The sequence below is a fragment of the Cetorhinus maximus genome, chromosome 9 (assembly GCF_964194155.1).
Source record: "Cetorhinus maximus chromosome 9, sCetMax3.hap1.1, whole genome shotgun sequence".
Lineage (NCBI taxonomy): Eukaryota > Metazoa > Chordata > Chondrichthyes > Lamniformes > Cetorhinidae > Cetorhinus > Cetorhinus maximus.
In genome coordinates this window covers 88,255,773-88,275,064 of record NC_135887.1, presented here as the reverse complement: position 1 = coordinate 88,275,064, position 19,292 = coordinate 88,255,773, and the positions used below count along the sequence as shown (strand labels likewise).

The window sequence follows — 19,292 nt, the reverse complement described above, 5'->3', positions numbered from 1 at the left end:
TTTTGTTGTGTGCCAGCTTGTCCTGCATGAATACAGATGGAGAGAGTGTAAGCTGGATGCCTGCCAGGCCAGATGATAAGTATGGCTGGCATGTGTGGGCGGTGAGTGGTCCCTTGGATGGGATGAGGACAATGAAGATGTGTGTGAGACAGTGAATGGTGATGTCCCTTCAACTGGCAGTGAGTGAGATCCCTGTAGATGTGTGATCAGTTTGTGAGGACATGAATTGAGAGTGATAAAAAGGGTGACTTACCCTGGTGGAATGGAGGAGATCACTTATCTTCTTTCATTCCTGGGTGGCTGTCCTCTTTTGCAGGGCATTGGCATTGACTACCACTGCCACCGCCTCCCAAGCCAGATTCTAATGTTGTCGCACCTCCTGCAGCCAGAGAGGATGTAGAGGACATTATGGTGGACCTCCACAGTGTCTAAAAGGTGTAGCAGGGATGTGTCACTGAATCGGGGGGGCTGCAGTCTTCTTGCTTTTCAGGGCTATGTCTTCTGTGCAACAGTCTTGGGCTGGAAGAACTGAGGGGTGTGCGCGCAGCTGCACTTTAAAAATAGAGTCCGGTCTAAGAAAGCGGCGAGGTGACTATTATGACACAGCTGATGGTAAATGCTGAGTTGTTCAAATCCCAGAGGGAAACTTGAAACAACTGTTATAACCTATTTTGCAATTTGTATGTTTCAAGAAGCAGGCTTTGAATTCTGTAGTAATAAGACACCGAATCTGAAGAGGATTTTATAAAACTAAATTAAACATTTATTAATACAAGAAAGATTGTAGGTACATACATATGTCTACAAGGTTACTACTATAATAACTACAAAAATCCCCTAATTAATCTGATTCCTAGTTACACCTCCGTTAAGGCAACAGTAAAACACATAGATTTAAACAGACCCCTGGTAAAGCACACTCTGGACAGTCAAATCCAAAATGAGTTTCTTTCAGTTCTGGGTCCTTGCAGACAGCGGCTTGAGGCTTACAGGTTGGAGGCTTTAGATCTTAAAATCTCTCTCCCTTTTACCAACAGCCTTCTCTTCCTTTACACATATTTTTCTCTTTGAATGCAAATTCTCATTGTATCACTAGGCTTTTTGAACTTCACCTCTTCTAACAATAAAACCCCTTTCATAGCACTAATTTTATTAGTAAGCTTCGGGGAAAAAAAATAAACCCATTGTTTAGCTTATTCTGGCTGGGTGTGATATTTCACCCATTCTTTTATATAAAAATACAAATTTCCCCCTTTTCACTTCACCTTGTAACTTCCCTATGTTTACATAATTACCATTTCAAACCTTCTATACATCAAGGCCTCTAGACCAGCTGGCTTTAAACCAATTAAGACACACACACACACACACACACACATATACATAAGCACAGACACCACTAAACTCTACTTAAAAATAATTTCCAATAACATTATTACATCTTCTTGACATGATGGCGTGGCGGGTGAATTGGAGGCCGCCCACCAGTGAAACGGCGTGTTTCCCAGGAATGCATGATTAATGAGGCGGGATTGGGACAAACAACATGAAAAGCTGCCATTGTGGCTTTTGGGTAAAATGTTCTTTTTTCCACCCGCTACCGCACCTAGTGCAAATCTGGGACAATTCCGTGCAGAGAGCCTGGGTAGGGCACATTTTAAGAAGAAATTGATATGTAAGAGATGTTATGGAGGGAAGATTCCAAGGAAAAAGAGGAAGAGGAGGGAAGAGAATATTAATGTTGGATGGTTTGAAAATTGTAGAAAGTTATTGGAAAATGAAAAGACTGGCATAGGATAGAGAGATATGGAAAAACAACTATGATCCAAGGACCTGCCTTCAGGCAGAGCACACATGATGATGATGATGATGATGTCCGGTCCACAAAAAAGGCCAAATCCAATAGGCCAAATTCTGCCCCATCAGCTAACCCTCAATCATCAGCAAAGTGAAGGAAGGTGTTATCCACAGTGCTGTCAAGTGGCACTTACTCAGCAATAACCTTATCACCAACGCTCTGTCTGCCAGGACCACTTGCCACCAGACTTCATTAAAGTCTTGGTACAAACATGGACAAAAAGTCTGAGTTGTAGAGGTGAGGTGAGAGTGACTGCCCTTGACGTCAAGGCAGCATTTGACTGAGTGTGCTATCAAGGAGCCCTAACAAAATTGAAGTCAATGGGAAGCAGGGGGAAATCTCTCCACTGGTTGGAGTTATACCTAGCACAAAGGAAGATAATTGTGGTTGTTGGAGGTCAATCATCTCAGTCCCAGGTCATCGCTGAGTTCCTCAGGGTAATGTCCTCGGCTGAACCATCTTCAGCTGCTTCATCATACCTTCCCCTCCATCGTAAGGGCATAAGTCATAAGGATGTTTGCTGATTATTGGAGCGTTCAATTTAATTTGCAACTCATTAAATAACAAAGCAGTCCATGCCCGCGTGCAGCAAGACCTGGACAACATTCAGGTTTTGACTGATAAATGGTAAGTAACATTTGTACCACACGAGTGCTAGGCAGTAACCATCTCCAATACGAATCTCACCGTCTCCCCTTCACATTCAATGGCATTACCATCCCTGAATACCCAATATTAAAATTCCTGGGGTTACCATTGACCAGCAAGTGAACTGGACTAGCCATATAAATACTGTGGCTACTTGACTGGGCCAGAGGCTGGGAATTTTTTTAAAATTCATTTTCGGGATGTGGGCATCGCTGGCCAGGCCAGCATTTACTGCCCATTCCTAATTGTCCTTGAGAAGGTGGTGGTGAGCTGCCTTCTTGAATCGCTGCAGTCCACATGGTGTAGGTACACCCACAGTGCTGTTAGGGAGGAGTTCCAGGATTTAGACCCAGCAACAGTGAAGGAATGGTGATATGTTTCTAAGTCAGGATGGTGACTGGCTTGGAGGGGAATGCCCAGTTGGTGGTGTTCTAATATATTGTATCTGCTCCCCTTGTCCTTCTAGATGGTAGCGATCGTGGGTTTGGAAGGTGCTGCCTAAGAAGCATTGGTGAGTTTCTGCAGTGTATCTTGTAGATGGTACACACTGCTGCCAGTGTTGTCTGTAGTAGAGGGAGTGAATGTTTGTGGAAGGGATGCCAATAAAGCAGGCTGCTTTGTCCTGGATGGTGTTAACCTTCTTGAGTGTTGTTGGAGGGACACACATCCAGGCAAGGGGAGAGTATTCTGTCACTCTCCTGACTTGTGCCTTGAAGACAGTGGACAGGCTTTGGGGAGTCAGGAAGTGAGTTACTCATCGCACGATTCCTAGCCTCTCACCTAATCTTGTAGCCACACTATTTATATGTCTAGTCCAGTTCAGTTTCCGGTCAATGGTAACACCCAGGATGTTGATAGTGGGAGATTCAACGGTGGTAATGCCACTGAACGTCGAGGGGTAATGGTTAGATTCTCTCTTGTCGGAGATTGTCTGGCACTTGTGTGGCATGAATGTTGTTTGCCACTTGTCAGCCCAAGTCTAGATATTGTCCAGGTCTTGCTGCTGTTGGACATGGACTGCTTCAGTATCTCAGGAGTCGCAAATGGTACTGAACATTGTGCAATCATCAGCGAACATCCCCACGTCTGACCTTATGATGGAAGGAAGGTCATTGATGAAGCAGCTGAAGATGGTTGGGCTGAGGACACGATCCTGCAGTGATGTCCTGGAGCTGAGATGACTGACCTCCAGCAACCACAACCATCTTCCTTTGTGATAGGTATGACTCCAACCAGCGGAGAGTTTTCCCTCTGATTCCCATTGACTCCAGCTTTGCTAGGGCTCCTTGATGCCACACTCGGTCAAATGCTGCCTTGATGTCAAAGGCAGTCACTCTCACCTCACCTCAGGAGTTCAGCTCTTTTGTCCATGTTTGAACCAAGGCTGTAATGAGGTCAGAAGCTGAGTGACTCTGGCAGAACTCAAACCGAGCACCAGTGAGCAGGTTATTGCTAAACAAGTGCTGCTTGATAGCAATATTGATGACCCATTCCATCACTTTACTGATGATCAGGAGTAGACTGATGGGGTGATAATTGGCCTGGTTGGATTTGTCCTCAGTCCATAGCACCCTCGCCTTTGAATCAGAAGGTTGTGGGTTCATGTCCCACTCCCGGAAACCGAGAACTGTGATTGTAATCAAAAGAGTTGCAATCTGTGACTGTTGATAACTCGAAAGAATTTTTTATTGTACAAGACATACCTGGGCAATTTTCTACATTGCCAGGTAGATGCCAATGATGTAGCTGTACTGGAACAGCTTGGCTAGGGGCGCGGCAAATTCTGGAACACCAGTACTATTGCTGGAATATTTTCAGGGCCCATAGCCTTTGCAATATCCAGTGACTTCAGCCGTTTCTTGATATCACATGGAGTGAATTGAATTGGCTGAACTACTTGTCTACACTGATGCCTGGGAGCATTTACATTGAAGTTTATATGAATTTAACTAACTTGAGCTTAACATTTTCTCAGTTAAACTGGCACAGCGTCAACTCTAAGAACTTCCCAAAGGACTTCACATATAATGCATTTGGAATGCAATGATTATTGTATGGACAACTGTTTTTCACACAGCAAGATCCCATACCACAACAAGAGGAAAGACTAATTCAGGTGGACACCAGCGAAATAAAAGCAAGAAACTGCGGATGCTGGAATCCAAAACAAAAACAAAAATAAAAATACCTGGAAAAACTCAGCAGGTCTGGCAACATCTGCGGAGAGGAACACAGTTATCGTTTGAGTCCGTATGACTCTTCAACAGAACTAAGTAAAAAGGACACCAGCGAAAGTTCGTATGTAAATTGTACCACGGTAGCACCTTCTCATTAACCAGCATGCAGACTAGAAGTTCCCTGATACTTCAGTATGATTGACAGGCTGGGTTTCTGATACTCAGGTGTGTGTGCGCGCGCCACCAACTCACGTGACTAGTTGGTTGCGCATGTGCGAAAGCCGCAATGGCCCATGGGAATTGTAGTCGTTCACCTATACGCGTGTTGATAAAGATCGTTTCCTGCCCGGGGTCCAACTCCGCCTTATTTACAAAGTATAAAAATGTTCCACGTGTCGGTGTGTAAAATTAGGAATGTGAAAGTAAACGGAATTTAAAGCAAGTGAAAAGGTATGACTACACTAGGCAGAATGCAGTGCGGAAGAGGTAGTTAGGTGGTGACGTAACTTCCACCGTGGAGACGTGGCCTTAAAAAAACGAAAAGATGGTGAGAGGGAGAAGAGCCGGTTCCCTGGGTATTAATAAGAGAGGAGCCCGGCCCAAAGTGACTGCACTGACACGGGGGCTGCTGATTAACGGAGGGGCACCCCGCTCACAGCTCCCGTCCCGGAGAGTGTGCGGGAAACTCGCCCCGAGCTGCTCCCGTCTCGGAGAGTGTGCGGGAAACTCGCCCCAAGCTGCTCCCGTCCTGGAGAGCGTGCGGGGGATCCGCCCCGCGCTGCTCCCGTCCCGGAGAGTGTGCGGGGAACTCGCCCCGCGCTGCTCCCGTCCCTGAGAGCGTGCGGGGAACCCGCCCCGCGCTGCTCCCGTCCCGCAGAGTGTGCGGGGAACTGGCCCCGAGCTGCTCCCGTCCTGGAGAGTGTGCGGGAAATTCGCCCCGAGCTGCTCCCGTCCCGGAGAGCATGCGGGGGACCCGCCCCGCACTGATACCGTCCCGGAGAGCGTGCGGGGAACCTGCCCCGCGCTGCTTCCGTCCCGGAGAGCGTGCGGGGAACCCGCCCCGCGCTGCTCCCGTCCCGGAAAGCGTGCGGGGAACCCGCCCCGCGCTGCTCCCGTCCCGGAGAGCGTGCGGGGAATCCGCCCCGCGCTGCTCCCGTCCCGGAGAGCGTGCGGGGAACCCGCCCCGCGCTGCTCCCGTCCCGGAGAGCGTGCGGGGAACCCGTCCCGGCTTACCAGCAACGGGTGATTGAGGCCACGACCTTTGAACTTGCTTCAGAGTCTCCCCGGTGACTTTGTGGGTATTCTGGGATGGAGTGGCTAAGGAACCATCTTCATTTGAAGCTGAGCTGTGAAATTTGTACATTGCGTGCTTAAAGTCTTTTATTTTTGAAAATTATTTTTGTTTTGCCCTATATTTCAGAATGCTAACTATTTGGTCACTATTGATTTGGTTGGGCGTTCTAACTTCAGCGTCTCCCATCCTACAATAATTTTGAATGAAGACAGATTTTCAGTTTTTTTTGAAGCTGTGTATATGTGATTGGACTTCTGTCTTGCGTATGAATGCGGCCTTTTAAAAATGCTTGTTCCATCTGATTTTGGAGTACAGGGGAAGCTGTATATGGCAGCACTAATTGTAAATCATTTTGCTTCTGTGAATGGACATCCAAACTTGGGTTAATGGTATTAAGGTTGCTTTGTGGTATTTGTGGTGTGCACAGTGAAGCTGCAAAATTTCCAGTGATTATGAATCCAGTTCAAAATCAGGAAGACAGAACCTAACTAACAATCTATATTTATATAGAGCCTTTAAGGTAGAAAATGTATCAGTGTGCTTCACAGAAGTGTAATCAGCCAAGAATTGACACTGAGTTTGAGGAGGAGTTATCACTTTTTGGCCTTTGCCATAGGATTAGCTTGGCCACTTGCTGTTTTGTTTGATCTAGAGCTGAGCTTCAAACCCCAATCCCAAACATCACCACTACTGCTGAAAGCATTCTGCTGTCCTTGGATCCTATTTCTTTAATGTCTTACTTAACTCCAGCTTGCATCCTCAATAGACTAATATCAAATACTGTTGCAGTAACAATCTTGCTATTGGACTCTGTTGTGCAACCTTGCAATAAGAGGATTCACCTCCAGTTATTTCATAAATTGAGGCTTTTTAGCCTACTTGGCTGCACTTTATCCTGTTCTTGAAGCTTAATGCGAAGCTTTTTTATTCCCTGTGACCTGTTCCTCTACAACTTTTAGTCCTTTCAAAATACTTTGAGAAGGATCTGCCTGTAATGTTGGGTTATATCGATCTAATGTCTTCATTGAAGTCCTTGTAAAAATCACCTGCATCGAGAGAGACCCTCTCCCATGGGGTAGTCTCATCACTTCAGCTTCATTACCCTTCAAAAGGAATGTTTGCTATCATTAACAACTTTTAATGCGGAGCATTAACCTCCCCCACAGATTTCTTGTGAAAATGTAAGTACCCTGTAGTATTGAACACTAGGGAAAGAGCCTTAAACATGATCCTGAAAGAAAATAATTTCTGTTACTTCAGCAAGTAGTAGTCTCAAATCAATACACAGCTGACTTAATCGTTGCTAAGGTAATGGTGCAGGATTTACTTTTGGTTTGATTTTTTGCTTTCTGTTTTCACCATTACCTGCCAATGGATGGAGAGTGACTGAGCCCAGGTTTTTACAGCTGCCACAGAATAGCCCATTCACACTTACAATACAGTTCTTCAGGTCTCCTTTCATTTATCTGTTTCAAAAAAGTTAGAATAGCACCAGGCGAGTTCAAAAGTGGCCTCGTGATTCTTGAAGTTTAGAAATAAATTCAGCTAGGCTGCATGCTGCTTGAAGTAAACCAGTGCCAGATCATTAGGAGGCATTCATGGAAGAGATGGTGAGGGTTCAGAACAAGTATGTTCCCCTGAAAAGAAAACACAGGACTAATAAATTCAGAAGCCTCTGTGCACCAAGGGGCTTAAAAGAGAGGATAAGGTAAAAGGGGAAGCTAATGGCAGATCATAGGATCTAATACTGCAGGAAACCTATAGAAAAGTGTAGGGGTGAAATTAAAAGGAAATTGAGGACAAGAAAAAATATTGGTAAGTAAAACCAAGGAAAACAATTTTTTATATAAATGCATAAAGATCTCGAGGATAGTTAAAGAAATAGTTAAAGACTGTGGGTAACCTCTGGAGGTAGAGGACATTGGTATTGTTCTTAATATTTACTTTGCATCTGTTTTCACAAAAGAGAGGGAATGTTGTAGAGATTGCAGTCAGCCAGGAGGAGTGTGAAATAATTAGATGAAGGAAGTATGAAGTGTTTTAACATCTTTTGAAAGTGGAGAAATCCCCAGGCCTGAACAAAATGTCTTCTAGGCTGCTACAGGAAGCAAGAGAAGAAAGAGGAGGTTCTGAGCATTATTTTCTAATCCTCTCTGGCTGCAGGTGTGGTGCCAGAGGACTACTAATATACTGTTGTTTAAAAAAGGAGAAAGTAATTGCAGGCCAGTCAGCCAGTGGTGGGAGAGTTATTGGAAATATTTCTGAGGGACAGGATAACTCATCATTTAGAAAGGCATGGATTAAACAAAGAAAATCATAGATTTATTAATGGAAGGTTGTGTCTGACTAACATGATTGCCATTTTTGAGGTAACAAGGAAGATCAATGGGGGTAGTGGATTTGTTGTCCATTTGAATTTTAGCAGGGCTTTTGATAGGGTCACACATGGCAGACTGGTCACAAAAGTAATAGTCCATTTGATCTGTGGCAAAGTGGATCAGAGGCAGGAAGCAAAGGGTAGTGCCCGATGGGTATTTTTGTGACCGGAAGGCTATTTCTAGTGAAATTCTGCAGAGTTCAGAAAGAGGTACCTTGCTTTTTGTGGTATATATCAATGATTTGAACTTGGATGTAGGGATATGATTAGGAAATCTGCAGATGATGCAAAAATTGGCCTTATGGTTGATAATGAAGAAAGCTGTAGACTGCAGGAAGATATCAATGGACTAATCAGGCGGGTGGAACGGTTGCAAATGGTGTTCAATTCGGATAAGTGTGAGGTAATGTATTTGGGGAAGGCTAACAAGGCAAGGAAATATGCAATAAATTGTAGGATACTGAGAACTGTAGAGGAACAGAGGGACCTTGGAGTGCATCTACAAATCCCTGAAGGTGGTTGGACAGGTAGATAAGGTGGTCAAAAAGGCTTACAGGATACTTGCCTTTATTAGCCAAGGCAGACAATATAAGAGCTGAGAGGTTATGCTGGTACTGTATAAAATGCTAGTTAGGCCACAGCTGGAGTAGTGTGTGCTGTTCTAGTCACTACATTATTGGAAGGATGTAATTGCAGTAGAGAGGGTACAGAGGAGATTTGAGGAAGTTGCCTGGACTGGAGAATTTTAGTTATAAAGAAAGATTGGACGGGCTGGGGTTGTTTCCTTTGGAACAGAGGAGGCTGAGGGGAGATCTAATTGGAGTATGTAAATAGTGATGGGTCTAGATAGTGGATAGACCCTGTTCCCCTTGGTTAAGGGGTACATAACCAGGGTGCATAGATTTAAAGTAAGAGGTTTAGAGTGGATTTGAGGGAATTTTCTTTTCCACTCAGAGGCTATTGGGGATGTGGAAGTTGCTGCCTGATAAGGTGTTATAAGGAAGAAACCCTCATAACATTTAAAAAGTACTTGGCTATGCACTTGAAGTACCCTACGGGCCAAGTGCTCAAAAGTTGGATTTGACTGGATGGCTACTTGTTGGCTGGCACTGACACCATGGGCCAAATGGCCTCTTTCTGTGCTGTAAATTTCTATGATTCCTATTCATTGACCCCTGATGTGCACATGGATATCAGCTAAGGACAGGATTGGCTTTGGTAATGATGCTTTCCATAGTCCAGTGACCTTCTCAAGATTTACTGTCTAACCTGATGAAGAATGGTAACTTGGACAAGATAGTGACAATTAAGGCATTTATGGAACTATAGAGTGTTGTGTGTACCACTGCTGTGGTATATTAATTGCATACATGTTTTTGTTTTTCAGGAGCTGGAGGCTATGACTAGATATACAAGCCCAGTCAATCCTGCTGTCTTTCCACATTTGACAGTGGTTCTTCTTGCAATTGGCATGTTCTTTACAGCATGGTTTTTTGTGTATCCTTTTCAGACTGTGACTGGTTAATGCATTATATTGATGACAGGATGATCCAGTGGGTTAGGATATTCACCTTTCACCCCTGGGATTGATGTTCAGTTCTAACCTAGAGCAATGGACAGAAGATTCTCCCTTGGCTGAAATGAATTTACTATACCCTCAACCTAGTTGTTGGGTGACAGTCTTTGGCACGAGCTTTATTTATTTCTCATCTACGTGCTGAACCTCAGTGACATCATTTTCTTTATTCATTCACGTGATGTGGGCTTTGCTGGCTGGGCCAGCATTTATTGCCCAGACCTAGTTGCCCTTGAGAAGGTGGTGGTGAACTGCCTCCTTGAACAGCTGCAGTCCATGTGGTGTAGGTACACCCACAGTGCTGTTAGGAAGGGAGTTCCAGGATTTTGACCCAGGGACCGTGAAAGAACGGCAATATACTTCCAAGTCAGGATGGTGAGTGATTTGGAGGGAACTTCCAGGTGATGGTGTTCCCATCTATCTGCTGCCCTTGTCCTTCTTGATGGTAGTGGTCGTGGGTTTGTAAGGTGCTGTTGAAGGAGAATTGGTGAATTCCTGAAGTGCATCTTGTAGATGGTACACATTGCTGCTACTGTGTGTTGGTGGTGGAGGTAATATTTATGTATGTGGTGCCAATCAAGCGAGCTGCTGTGCCCATCCAGGTATCAAGCTTCTTGAGTGTTGTGGGAGCTGCACTCATCCAGGCAAGTGGGGAGGTGGACAGGTTTTGGGGAGTCAGGAGGTGAGTTACTTGTCGCAGGATTCCCAGCCTCTGACCTGCTCTTGTAGCCACAGTATTTATATGTCTAGACCAGTTCAGTTTCTGGTCAATGGTAACCCCAGGATGTTGTTAGTGGGGGATTCAGTGATGGTAATGCCATTGAACATCAAGGGGGCAATGGTTGGATTCCCTCTTGTCAGAGATGGTCATTGCCTGACACTTGTGTGGCACGAATGTTACTTGCACTTGTCAGCCCAAGCCGGAATATTGTCCAGGTCTTGCTGCATTTGGACATGGACTGCTTCATTATCTGAGGAGTCGCGAATGGCGCTTAACATTGTGTAATCATCAGCGAGCATCCCCACTTCTGACCTTATGGTGGAAGGAAGGTCATTGATGAAGCAGCTGAAGATTGTTGGGCTGAGGAGCTCCTGCAGTGATGTCCTGAAGCTGAGATGACTGACCTCCAGCAACCACAACCATCTTCCTTTGTGCTAGGTATGACTCCAACCAGTGGAGAGTTTTCCCTCTGATTCCCATTGACCTCAGTTTTGCTAGGGCTCCTTGATGCCACACTCGGTCAAATGCTGCCTTGGTGTCAAGGGCAGTCACTCTCACCTCACCTCGTGAGTTCTGCTTTTTTGACCATGTTTGAACCAGAGGTAATCCAAAACTCTGTGTCTGAAAACACAGCATCAGTTTTCTGGTCCCTCTGGTTTCGACACCCAATTCTACCTCAACACCACCTCTTGACTCCTCCACTGTTGCTTAAATTATCAAACTATTTGTCCAATATCCAGCATCGGAAGAGCAGAACTTTCCTCCGGTTAAATCTTAGGAAGACTAAAACCATTGTCTCCAGTCCCTGCTACAAACTCTGTTCCCTTGCTTCCAACTCCGTCCCTTTCCCTGACAACTGGATGAGGCTGAAACCTGTCTTTTCACGACTTGTGTCATATTTGACCTCGAGATGAGTTACTGACTACGTATCCCTAAAACTGCCTGTTTCCACCTCAGTAGCATCTCTGTCCCACCTCAGCTCATCTGCTGCTGAAACCCTCATCCAAACCTTTGTTACCCATAGCCTTGACTATTCAAATGCAGTCCTGGCTAGCTTCCCAAATTCTACCTTTCATAAACTTGAGGTAATCCAAAACTCTGCTGTTTGTTTCCTTACGCCAAGTCCTGTTCACCCATCACTTCTGTACTTGTTGACCTACATTGCTTCTGGTCAAGCCAAACCTTGATTTCAAAATTCTTATCCTGTTTTCAACTTCCTCTATTGCCTTGCCTCTCCCTATCTCGGCCTCTCTAGACCCCTCAGATAAATGCATTGATCTAATTCTGACCGGTTGAGCATCCCGATTTTTAATTGCTCCACCAATGCTGGCTGTGCTTTCAGTTGCCTTTGCCCTAAGACCTGGAATTCCCTCCCTAAACCTGTCTACTGTTATTTCCTCCCTTATGACATTCCTTAAACTGCACCTCTTTGACCTAGCTTTTGACCATCTTCCCTAATATAGTTTTAGGTGACTCTGCTAAAGCTTGCTTTATCACGTTCCTGTGAAGCACTTTGGGGCATTTTATTATGTTCAAGGTGCTTTATAAATATACGCTATTGAAAGTGCTTATTGCTAAAAGGAGAATTATTCTATTCCTCAGCAATGGCCCCCCCTCATGTCATCTATGATCAGCATAACTTCACTGTGGCAGATATTGTCAAAATTACTTTGAAAGGATTTTTAAATCTGGTTACTGAATATTTAAAAGTATTGTAAATATGGAGTGGCTCCATGAACAAATATCACTGATATTATTGAGTCATACAGAGCAGAAAGGTTCCTAATTTAGCTGGTCTCCGGGCATTGAGACTGCAACTTTAGGCCCCTGCATCATGTACTACCAAAGGCACAGAGTCAGCATTCCCATGCCTGGAAGTGCTTATGTAGGCTTTGGGTAGGAATAGGATCAGACTTTGACGCTGTTGTGTTACATAGCTGAGTAACTTGCCCACACTATCTAGGTTCACATGAAGAATTGTGTGGTAGCACAGGATGGCAATGATATGTGGATCCATGGTTCAGTCTGAAACACTATCTTCAGTAGTATCCTGAGAGGCTAAAAGAGTGGAATTCATGTGAAGCTTTGGGGATTTGATTTGTAGGATGTTTCTATGTCTTTATGTGTATTTTTGAGGTGCATCTTTTGCATTTAAATTTTGGCCTGCACTCTTTTTAAAGAGTTAGTTATTGCTGGTTTCTTCTGATCTTGGGAAGGAGTCATGGATTCACAAGCAGATCTCGCCTACAGAGAAACTTCTGCAGCAGCTACTCTCTGGATGTGCCATGTGGCCTTAAAGACACAGACCAGGTTGCTGCTCCATCCTTAGCAGCAGAATAATACACTGTATTGCATGGTACAATTCTCAAGTTCATATGAAGTATCGTATCTTCTGAGATACCACAGACAATAAAGGGGAGATTTTCTAGTGCTTACAATGCTAGCTCCTCATTACAAATGGTACTTCCACCAGAACCTGAGCTGCAGAAACTAAATCCAATTACCAACCAGTTTTCCTGAATTGTTTTATTAGATATGAGGTAACATCTACCAAATACACACGGGATATCTACAAAGAACTGCTGATTTCCCTAGTGGCTTCTCTTTTTATGGGATTTGGAGTACTTTTCCTCCTCCTATGGGTCGGGATCTATGTATGAGGACAGCTGTAAGTGTGCAGGGAAGGTAAGGAGCAGCTTCTGTTTTCTTTTATGAGTATAACCCTCAGGTTGTCCTTCAGGTGATTGTGTAATACACTAACAAATTGCACTTAAACCTGGACACTTTAATATTGTGTGGAATGTTACTTGAGTGCTATATTGCCCTAATGTCCAGTTGTACTGTATTAAGGCCCTAGTTTTCCTTTTTCAACCCCACACCACAGTTTTCTTCTTTCCTGAAGGTGCTACAGTATGTGTTCTTGGGTGTCAGGGTGCAGACTTATAGGTTCTGGATGGCCTTTGGTACTTTGCACAGTTGTGATCTCAAAGGCTAAGAATAGAGTATTTGACACTGAAGGGTATCAGAGCTGAGTTACCTGATGTCTTTGCATGCACACTTTCCAGCAGGGGTCACTGGATAGTGAAAGAGGGTGGGAACCCAGAGCCATTAATCAGACTAATTGCATTTCCCCCAACTGAGATCAGCTAACTGGGAATCAAATGGCACGCTCCTCCTATCTTTTGCAAGTAGTAATAAAGCAAGTTGATTTTTACTGCATGCATGACTGAAAAACTAATTTCACAATAGATTTACTAATTCTGCTTTGAAAGTTGTGTGCTGTTTCTAAATGTACTTGTATTTTTTCTTCACTAAATTTGTCTCTTATGCCAGCTCTGTAAGGCTTGTTGTCAGTCACTGTCTGAAAGGGTGTCGATGAGTAGGTGGGTAGAAGTGCCCAGCTACAATCCACATTCGCAATAGCCGTCCTGATGAGGATGATAGTTCTTGTGGGGTTAGCAGTCCTGATGGGTTGTTCAGTGCCACTCCATATTGCCAGATATATTTGAAACAGACTACTGTAGATATACTGGGGGTGGGGAGGGCAGTATGTGGGAGAAGGGGGCTTGAAAATTGAAGATAGTTGCCTCTTTTCGCACCCTTTGCTCCTAGTCATAAAGTAACAACAGCATGGGGCTTAAGGGCCTGTCCTCTTTCCAGAAAATAATTTTTTAATTCATTCATGGGATGTGGGCTGTGCTGGCTAGGCCAGCATTTATTGCACATCCCTAGTTGCCCTTGAGAAAGTGGTGGTGAGCTGCCTTCTTGAACTGCTGCAGGCCCTGCGGTGCTGTTAGGGAAGGAGTTCCAGGATTTTGACAAGGTGATATATTTCCAAGTCAGGATGGTGAATGGCTTTGAAGGGAACTTCCAGGTGGTGGTGTTCCCATCTATCTACTGCCCTTATCCTTCTAGATGGTAGTGGTCGTGGGTTTAGAAGGTGCTGTCTAAAGAGTCTAATTCCTGCAGTACATCTTGTAGATGGTACACATTGCTGCTACTGTGTGTTGGTGGTGGAGGGAGTTAATGTTTGTGCATGTGGTGCCAATCAAGCAGGTTGCTTTGTCCTGGATGGTGTCAAGCTTCTTGAATGTTTTGGGAGCTGCACTCATCCAGGCAAGTGAGGAGTATTCCATCACACTCCTGACTTGTGCCTTGTAGATGGTGGACAGTCTCTGGGGGGTCGAGGTGGGTTACTCATCACATGATTCCTAGCCCCTGACCTGCTCTTGTAACCACAGCATTTATATGGCTAGTCCAGTTCAGTTTCTGGTCAATGGTAACCCCCAGGATGTTGATAGTGGGGGATTCAGTGATGGTAATGCCATTGAAAGTCAAGGGGCGATGGTTGGATTCTCTCTTGTTGGTGCATGATGCTGTGTGATTAGGGGGAGATGAGAGTGGAAAAGAAAATTTAAATGCAGCAGTGATAACTCATTTGATAAATCCGCCACCTAGTAAGGGCCTAAACCTGTCAGATCAGACTGGCCCAGATCAATGCTCCAGTTAGTCGATTTCTCATTGGGTAGCAGTGTATTGTAATTGGCCTCAGTGCCCCAATACAGAGGAGCAGGAGTAGGCCATTCATCCCATTGAGCCTGCTCTGCCATTCAGTGCATTCATGGCTGATCATCCACTTTAATGCCCTTTTCCCACACTATCCCCATATCCCTTTGTCATTGGTATTTAAAAATCTCTCAATCTCTCTTTTAAACATATTCAATGATAGCTTCCATGGCCCTCTGGGATAGAGAATTCCAAAGACACTCAACCCTCAAAGTAAAGAAATATCTGCTCATCTCGTTCCTAAGTGGCTTCCCCCTTATTTTGAAATTGTGTCCCCTGGTTCTAGACTCCCCAACCAAAGGAACACTTTACCTGCATCCACCCCGTCTATCCCTTTAATTATTTTGTAGGTTTCAATGAGATCACCCCTCATTCTTCGAAACTCTAGAGATTACATGTCCAGTTTCCCCACTCTTTCTTCATAGGACCTTCCTGCCATCCCAGGAACAAGTCTGTTGAAGCTTTGTTGCACTCCCACTATGACAGTAATATCCTTCCTAAGGTAAGGGGACCAAAACTGCACACACTACTCCAGGTGTGATCTAACCAAGGTTCTCTATAAGTCTAGGGATTGGAACAAAAAACATGCCTGATCACAGGTGAAGACAAATGCAGATTCGGCTGTGATGCCTTTTGCTCTCCGATGTCCTCCAGATGGCTCCAGTGTGGGTTTCTCTGTGAAAAATGGTCTCATAATACATACTGAAGGACTGTCAGCATCTGTGGGACTGTGCTGCAGTGCAAGTCAACACCTTTAGAATAAGTGGAGAGAAAATTGGAGTGGAAAAGAGGCATATCTGATTCTAAAAGTGTATTGCTAGTTCTGACGAATGAAGAGTTTAAAAAAAAATACATCTTGACAAAATGTAATGAACAAACTCAATGAATTGTGCTTTTTTATTTCCACCCTCGTCTCTAACAAATATTTTTGATATTTATCCTGTCTGGTTATGTTTTTGTTTTAATCCTTAAGTGTAAATCTCTCTCTAGTCTAGCCACTTCATCTCTAATCTCTTACAGTGCTATAACCTCTGAACTCTGTTCCGTCGACTCTGACTCTGCATCCCATCTCCCTTCTAATGGTAGCCATGACTTCAGCTGCCTATGGCTCACCCTGAAATTTCCTCCCTTAGCTCCTCCGCCTCCATTTCCCGCTTAAAACTCAACTCTTTGATCGAGTATTTTGTCACCACTCCTAATCCTCTACCCTTTGGCTCACGTTTGTTTTACCATGAATCTTGGGTACATTTTTCTATATTAAAGGCACCATTTAAGTACAAGTAACAATTATCCATTTTTAACTTGTCTGTTTTCTATCCTATATAGAAATATGAGGGACCATTCCAGCAGGAGGCGCTGTTTCTGCACTGACTTCACTGTAACCCCAATGTAACCAGCTATTAAAGAAGCGACAGCTCTTCAAGAGCCATTGAGTAGCACCTGGACTTTGTACAGAATATGTTCTTATAAAACCAAAAGATAAAAGCTTTAACATTTTTGTTTGCTGTTTTTTTTTGAAATGTTTCTTGCTGTTCTGCCTGGTTTGTTGTGTCTTTTAATTAGTTCCTCTTTCAAGAACTGAGGCCTCATCTGCCATTTCAGGTGGACATAAAAATGCCATAGCACTATTTTGAAGAAGTGAAGGGGCATTTCCCTGGTGCCCTGTCCAAATTTTATCCCTCAACCAACATCACTGAAGACAAATTCTGATCATTATCACATTGCAGTCTGCAGGATCTTACTGTGTGCACATTGGTTATCATAGTTCATTCTAAGGAGTGGATGATCCATCTCTGCCTCCTTAGGCCCCCTCATCCTTTCTATCTCAGTAACCTCATGCAGCTCTACAAAACCTCAAGAACTCTTATGCACCACCTCAAATTCCACACTCTGGAATTCTCTCCCTGAATCTCTGCCTCCCTCAGACTTTCTTTAAAACTTAACTTTGACCAAACCTTTGGGCACCTGTTCTAATATCTCCTGCTTTGGCTTAGTGTCTGTGAAGCTTGCTTTGGACTTTTTGTATGTTAAAGCATTATGTTAATGCAGTTGCTGGTGATGTTTAAGAGCCAAACAGACCATCAACTCCACTTCTTTAGACTGTCTAGTGTTTTCTCCCACCTTTAGCCTTGATATGGTCCTGCTCTAAGAATCTCAGCCTTTTAATTGGGCATCTCAAAACAAAGATGTGCTATGCCAGGTACGTAATGGTGAAAATGGAGTATTATCACCCATAGCCAATCAAGAGACTCTTTCCCCCAGGCTCTATCAATACATGGTTATGTTACAGATACTGAGTGTCTTTGTAATTCCATGTTAGGTGCATTTTTAGGCATCTTTCACAACCTTAGGTCAACCCACAGTGCTTCACAGCCACTGCAGTGTAGCTGTTAAACTCAGGAAGATGCAATTTATCCAATGCTTGACATGGAACAAGCAGGTCGACAACACGGACAGTGGAAGGATAAACAGATGGTGGAGAGATGGAACTGGGTGTTGTCAGAAAAGGTGAATGCTATTTCCATACAGTTGAGGTCGCCAAAGGGCAACACAGAGGAGTGCCCAAGGATAGGCACTAGGGAAACCTCTGAAGGAAAGCCAATTGGACAGCATCACTATGAAGCTGACTAAGCAAGCACAGTTTTAATTTGTGATTTTACATTGGTGTCAGAATTACATAGAATATAAACCAGGCCATTCAGCCCAACTAGTTTGTGCTGGTGTTTATACTCCATACGAATCTGCATAATCTCAGCCTTTCAGCACATCTTTCTATTCCCTTTTCTCTCGTACTTGTCAAGTTTCCTTTGAAAGCATCAAAGCTATTTTCCTCAACCACTTGCGATGGGCAGTGAGTTTTGCATTCTAACCACTGAATAAAGAAATTTCTCATTTCCTTATTGGATTTATTGGTAACTATCTTGTATTTATGGCTTCTAGTTCTGGATGTTTTACACAAATGGAAACATTTCAAATTTAATCTGTCAAATCTGTAATTTTAAAGAGCTCTATCAGGTCTTTCAAAAGGACCCAACCTGTCACAATAGCTGGAATCTCTCCGTTCTGCTATTATCCTTGTAAATCTTTGCACCTTTGCCAGTGCATCTATGCCCTTTTATAGTCGAGACCAGAATTGTATACAGCACTTGTAGTGCAGCTTGACCAGGTTCCTAAACAAATTTAACATAACTTCACTACTTTTGAATTCCATATTCCTAGAATTAAATCCCAGTGCTTTGGAGTTTTTATGCTTTGCTGATCTGTGATGCTGCTTCAATGATTTGTTCAGCTATATCCATAAATCCCTCTGTTCTACCCCATTCTGTCTTATTTTCAAAATGATGTTTCTGTTTATCCTCTGCATCCCCTCATAATTATCTACCTTAAAGTTCATTTGCCACTTAACCGCCAGTCTGCAGGTTTTAATACGAATTAGGAGCAGGAGTAGGCCACTTGGCCCCTCGAGCCTGCTCCGCCATTCAATAAGATCATGGCTGATCTCATTGTAACCTCCTGCCTACCCCTGATAACCTTTCACCCCCATGTTAACAATCTATCAAAGGCTTTTCTGAACCTGCTTCCACTGTCTTTTGAGGAAGAGAGTTCCAAAGACTCACTACCCTCAGAGAGAAAAAAATTCTCATCTCTGTCTTAAATAAGCGACCCCTTATTTCTAAACAGTGACACCTGGTTCTAGATTCTCCCACGTGAGGAAACATTCTTTTCACATCCACCTGTCAAGACCCCTTCAGATCTTAGAGGTTTCGATCAAGTCATCTCTTACTCTTCTAAACTCTAGTGGATACAAGCCTAATCTGTCCAACTTTTCCTCAAGACAACCTGCCCATTCCTGGTATTGGTCTAGTAAACCTTTTTGGAACTGTTTCTAATGCCATCACATCTTTCTTTAAATAAGGTGACCACTACTGTACACAATACTCCAGATGTGATCTCACCAGCGCCCTGCACAACTGAAGCATAACCTCCTTACTTTTGTAATCAATTCCCCTCAATAAATTATAACATTCCATTAGCTTTCCTAATTACTTGCTGTACCTGCATACTAACCTTTTGT

At 43.8% G+C, this 19,292-nt stretch overlaps 1 protein-coding gene across 1 annotated transcript; it reads left to right on the top strand.

Moving 5' to 3' along the window:
• Positions 1-5,078: 5,078 nt before the first annotated feature.
• Positions 5,079-16,715, top strand: tmem258 (transmembrane protein 258). The gene is made up of 4 exons (XM_078549060.1): positions 5,079-5,230; positions 9,742-9,851; positions 13,185-13,336; positions 16,544-16,715. Exons 1-3 carry the CDS (start codon positions 5,228-5,230, stop codon positions 13,309-13,311), a joined length of 240 nt encoding a protein of 79 aa, XP_078405186.1. The 5' UTR covers positions 5,079-5,227; the 3' UTR covers positions 13,312-13,336; positions 16,544-16,715.
• Positions 16,716-19,292: the final 2,577 nt, after the last annotated feature.

What these genes read in the sequence shown, in the direction of transcription:
- tmem258 (XM_078549060.1), top strand. An exon ending in TTTACAGCATGGTTTTTTGT is followed by an intron (nt 9,852 to 13,184) that starts GTATCCTTTTCA and finishes TTGTTTTATTAG; the next exon opens with ATATGAGGTAACATCTACCA.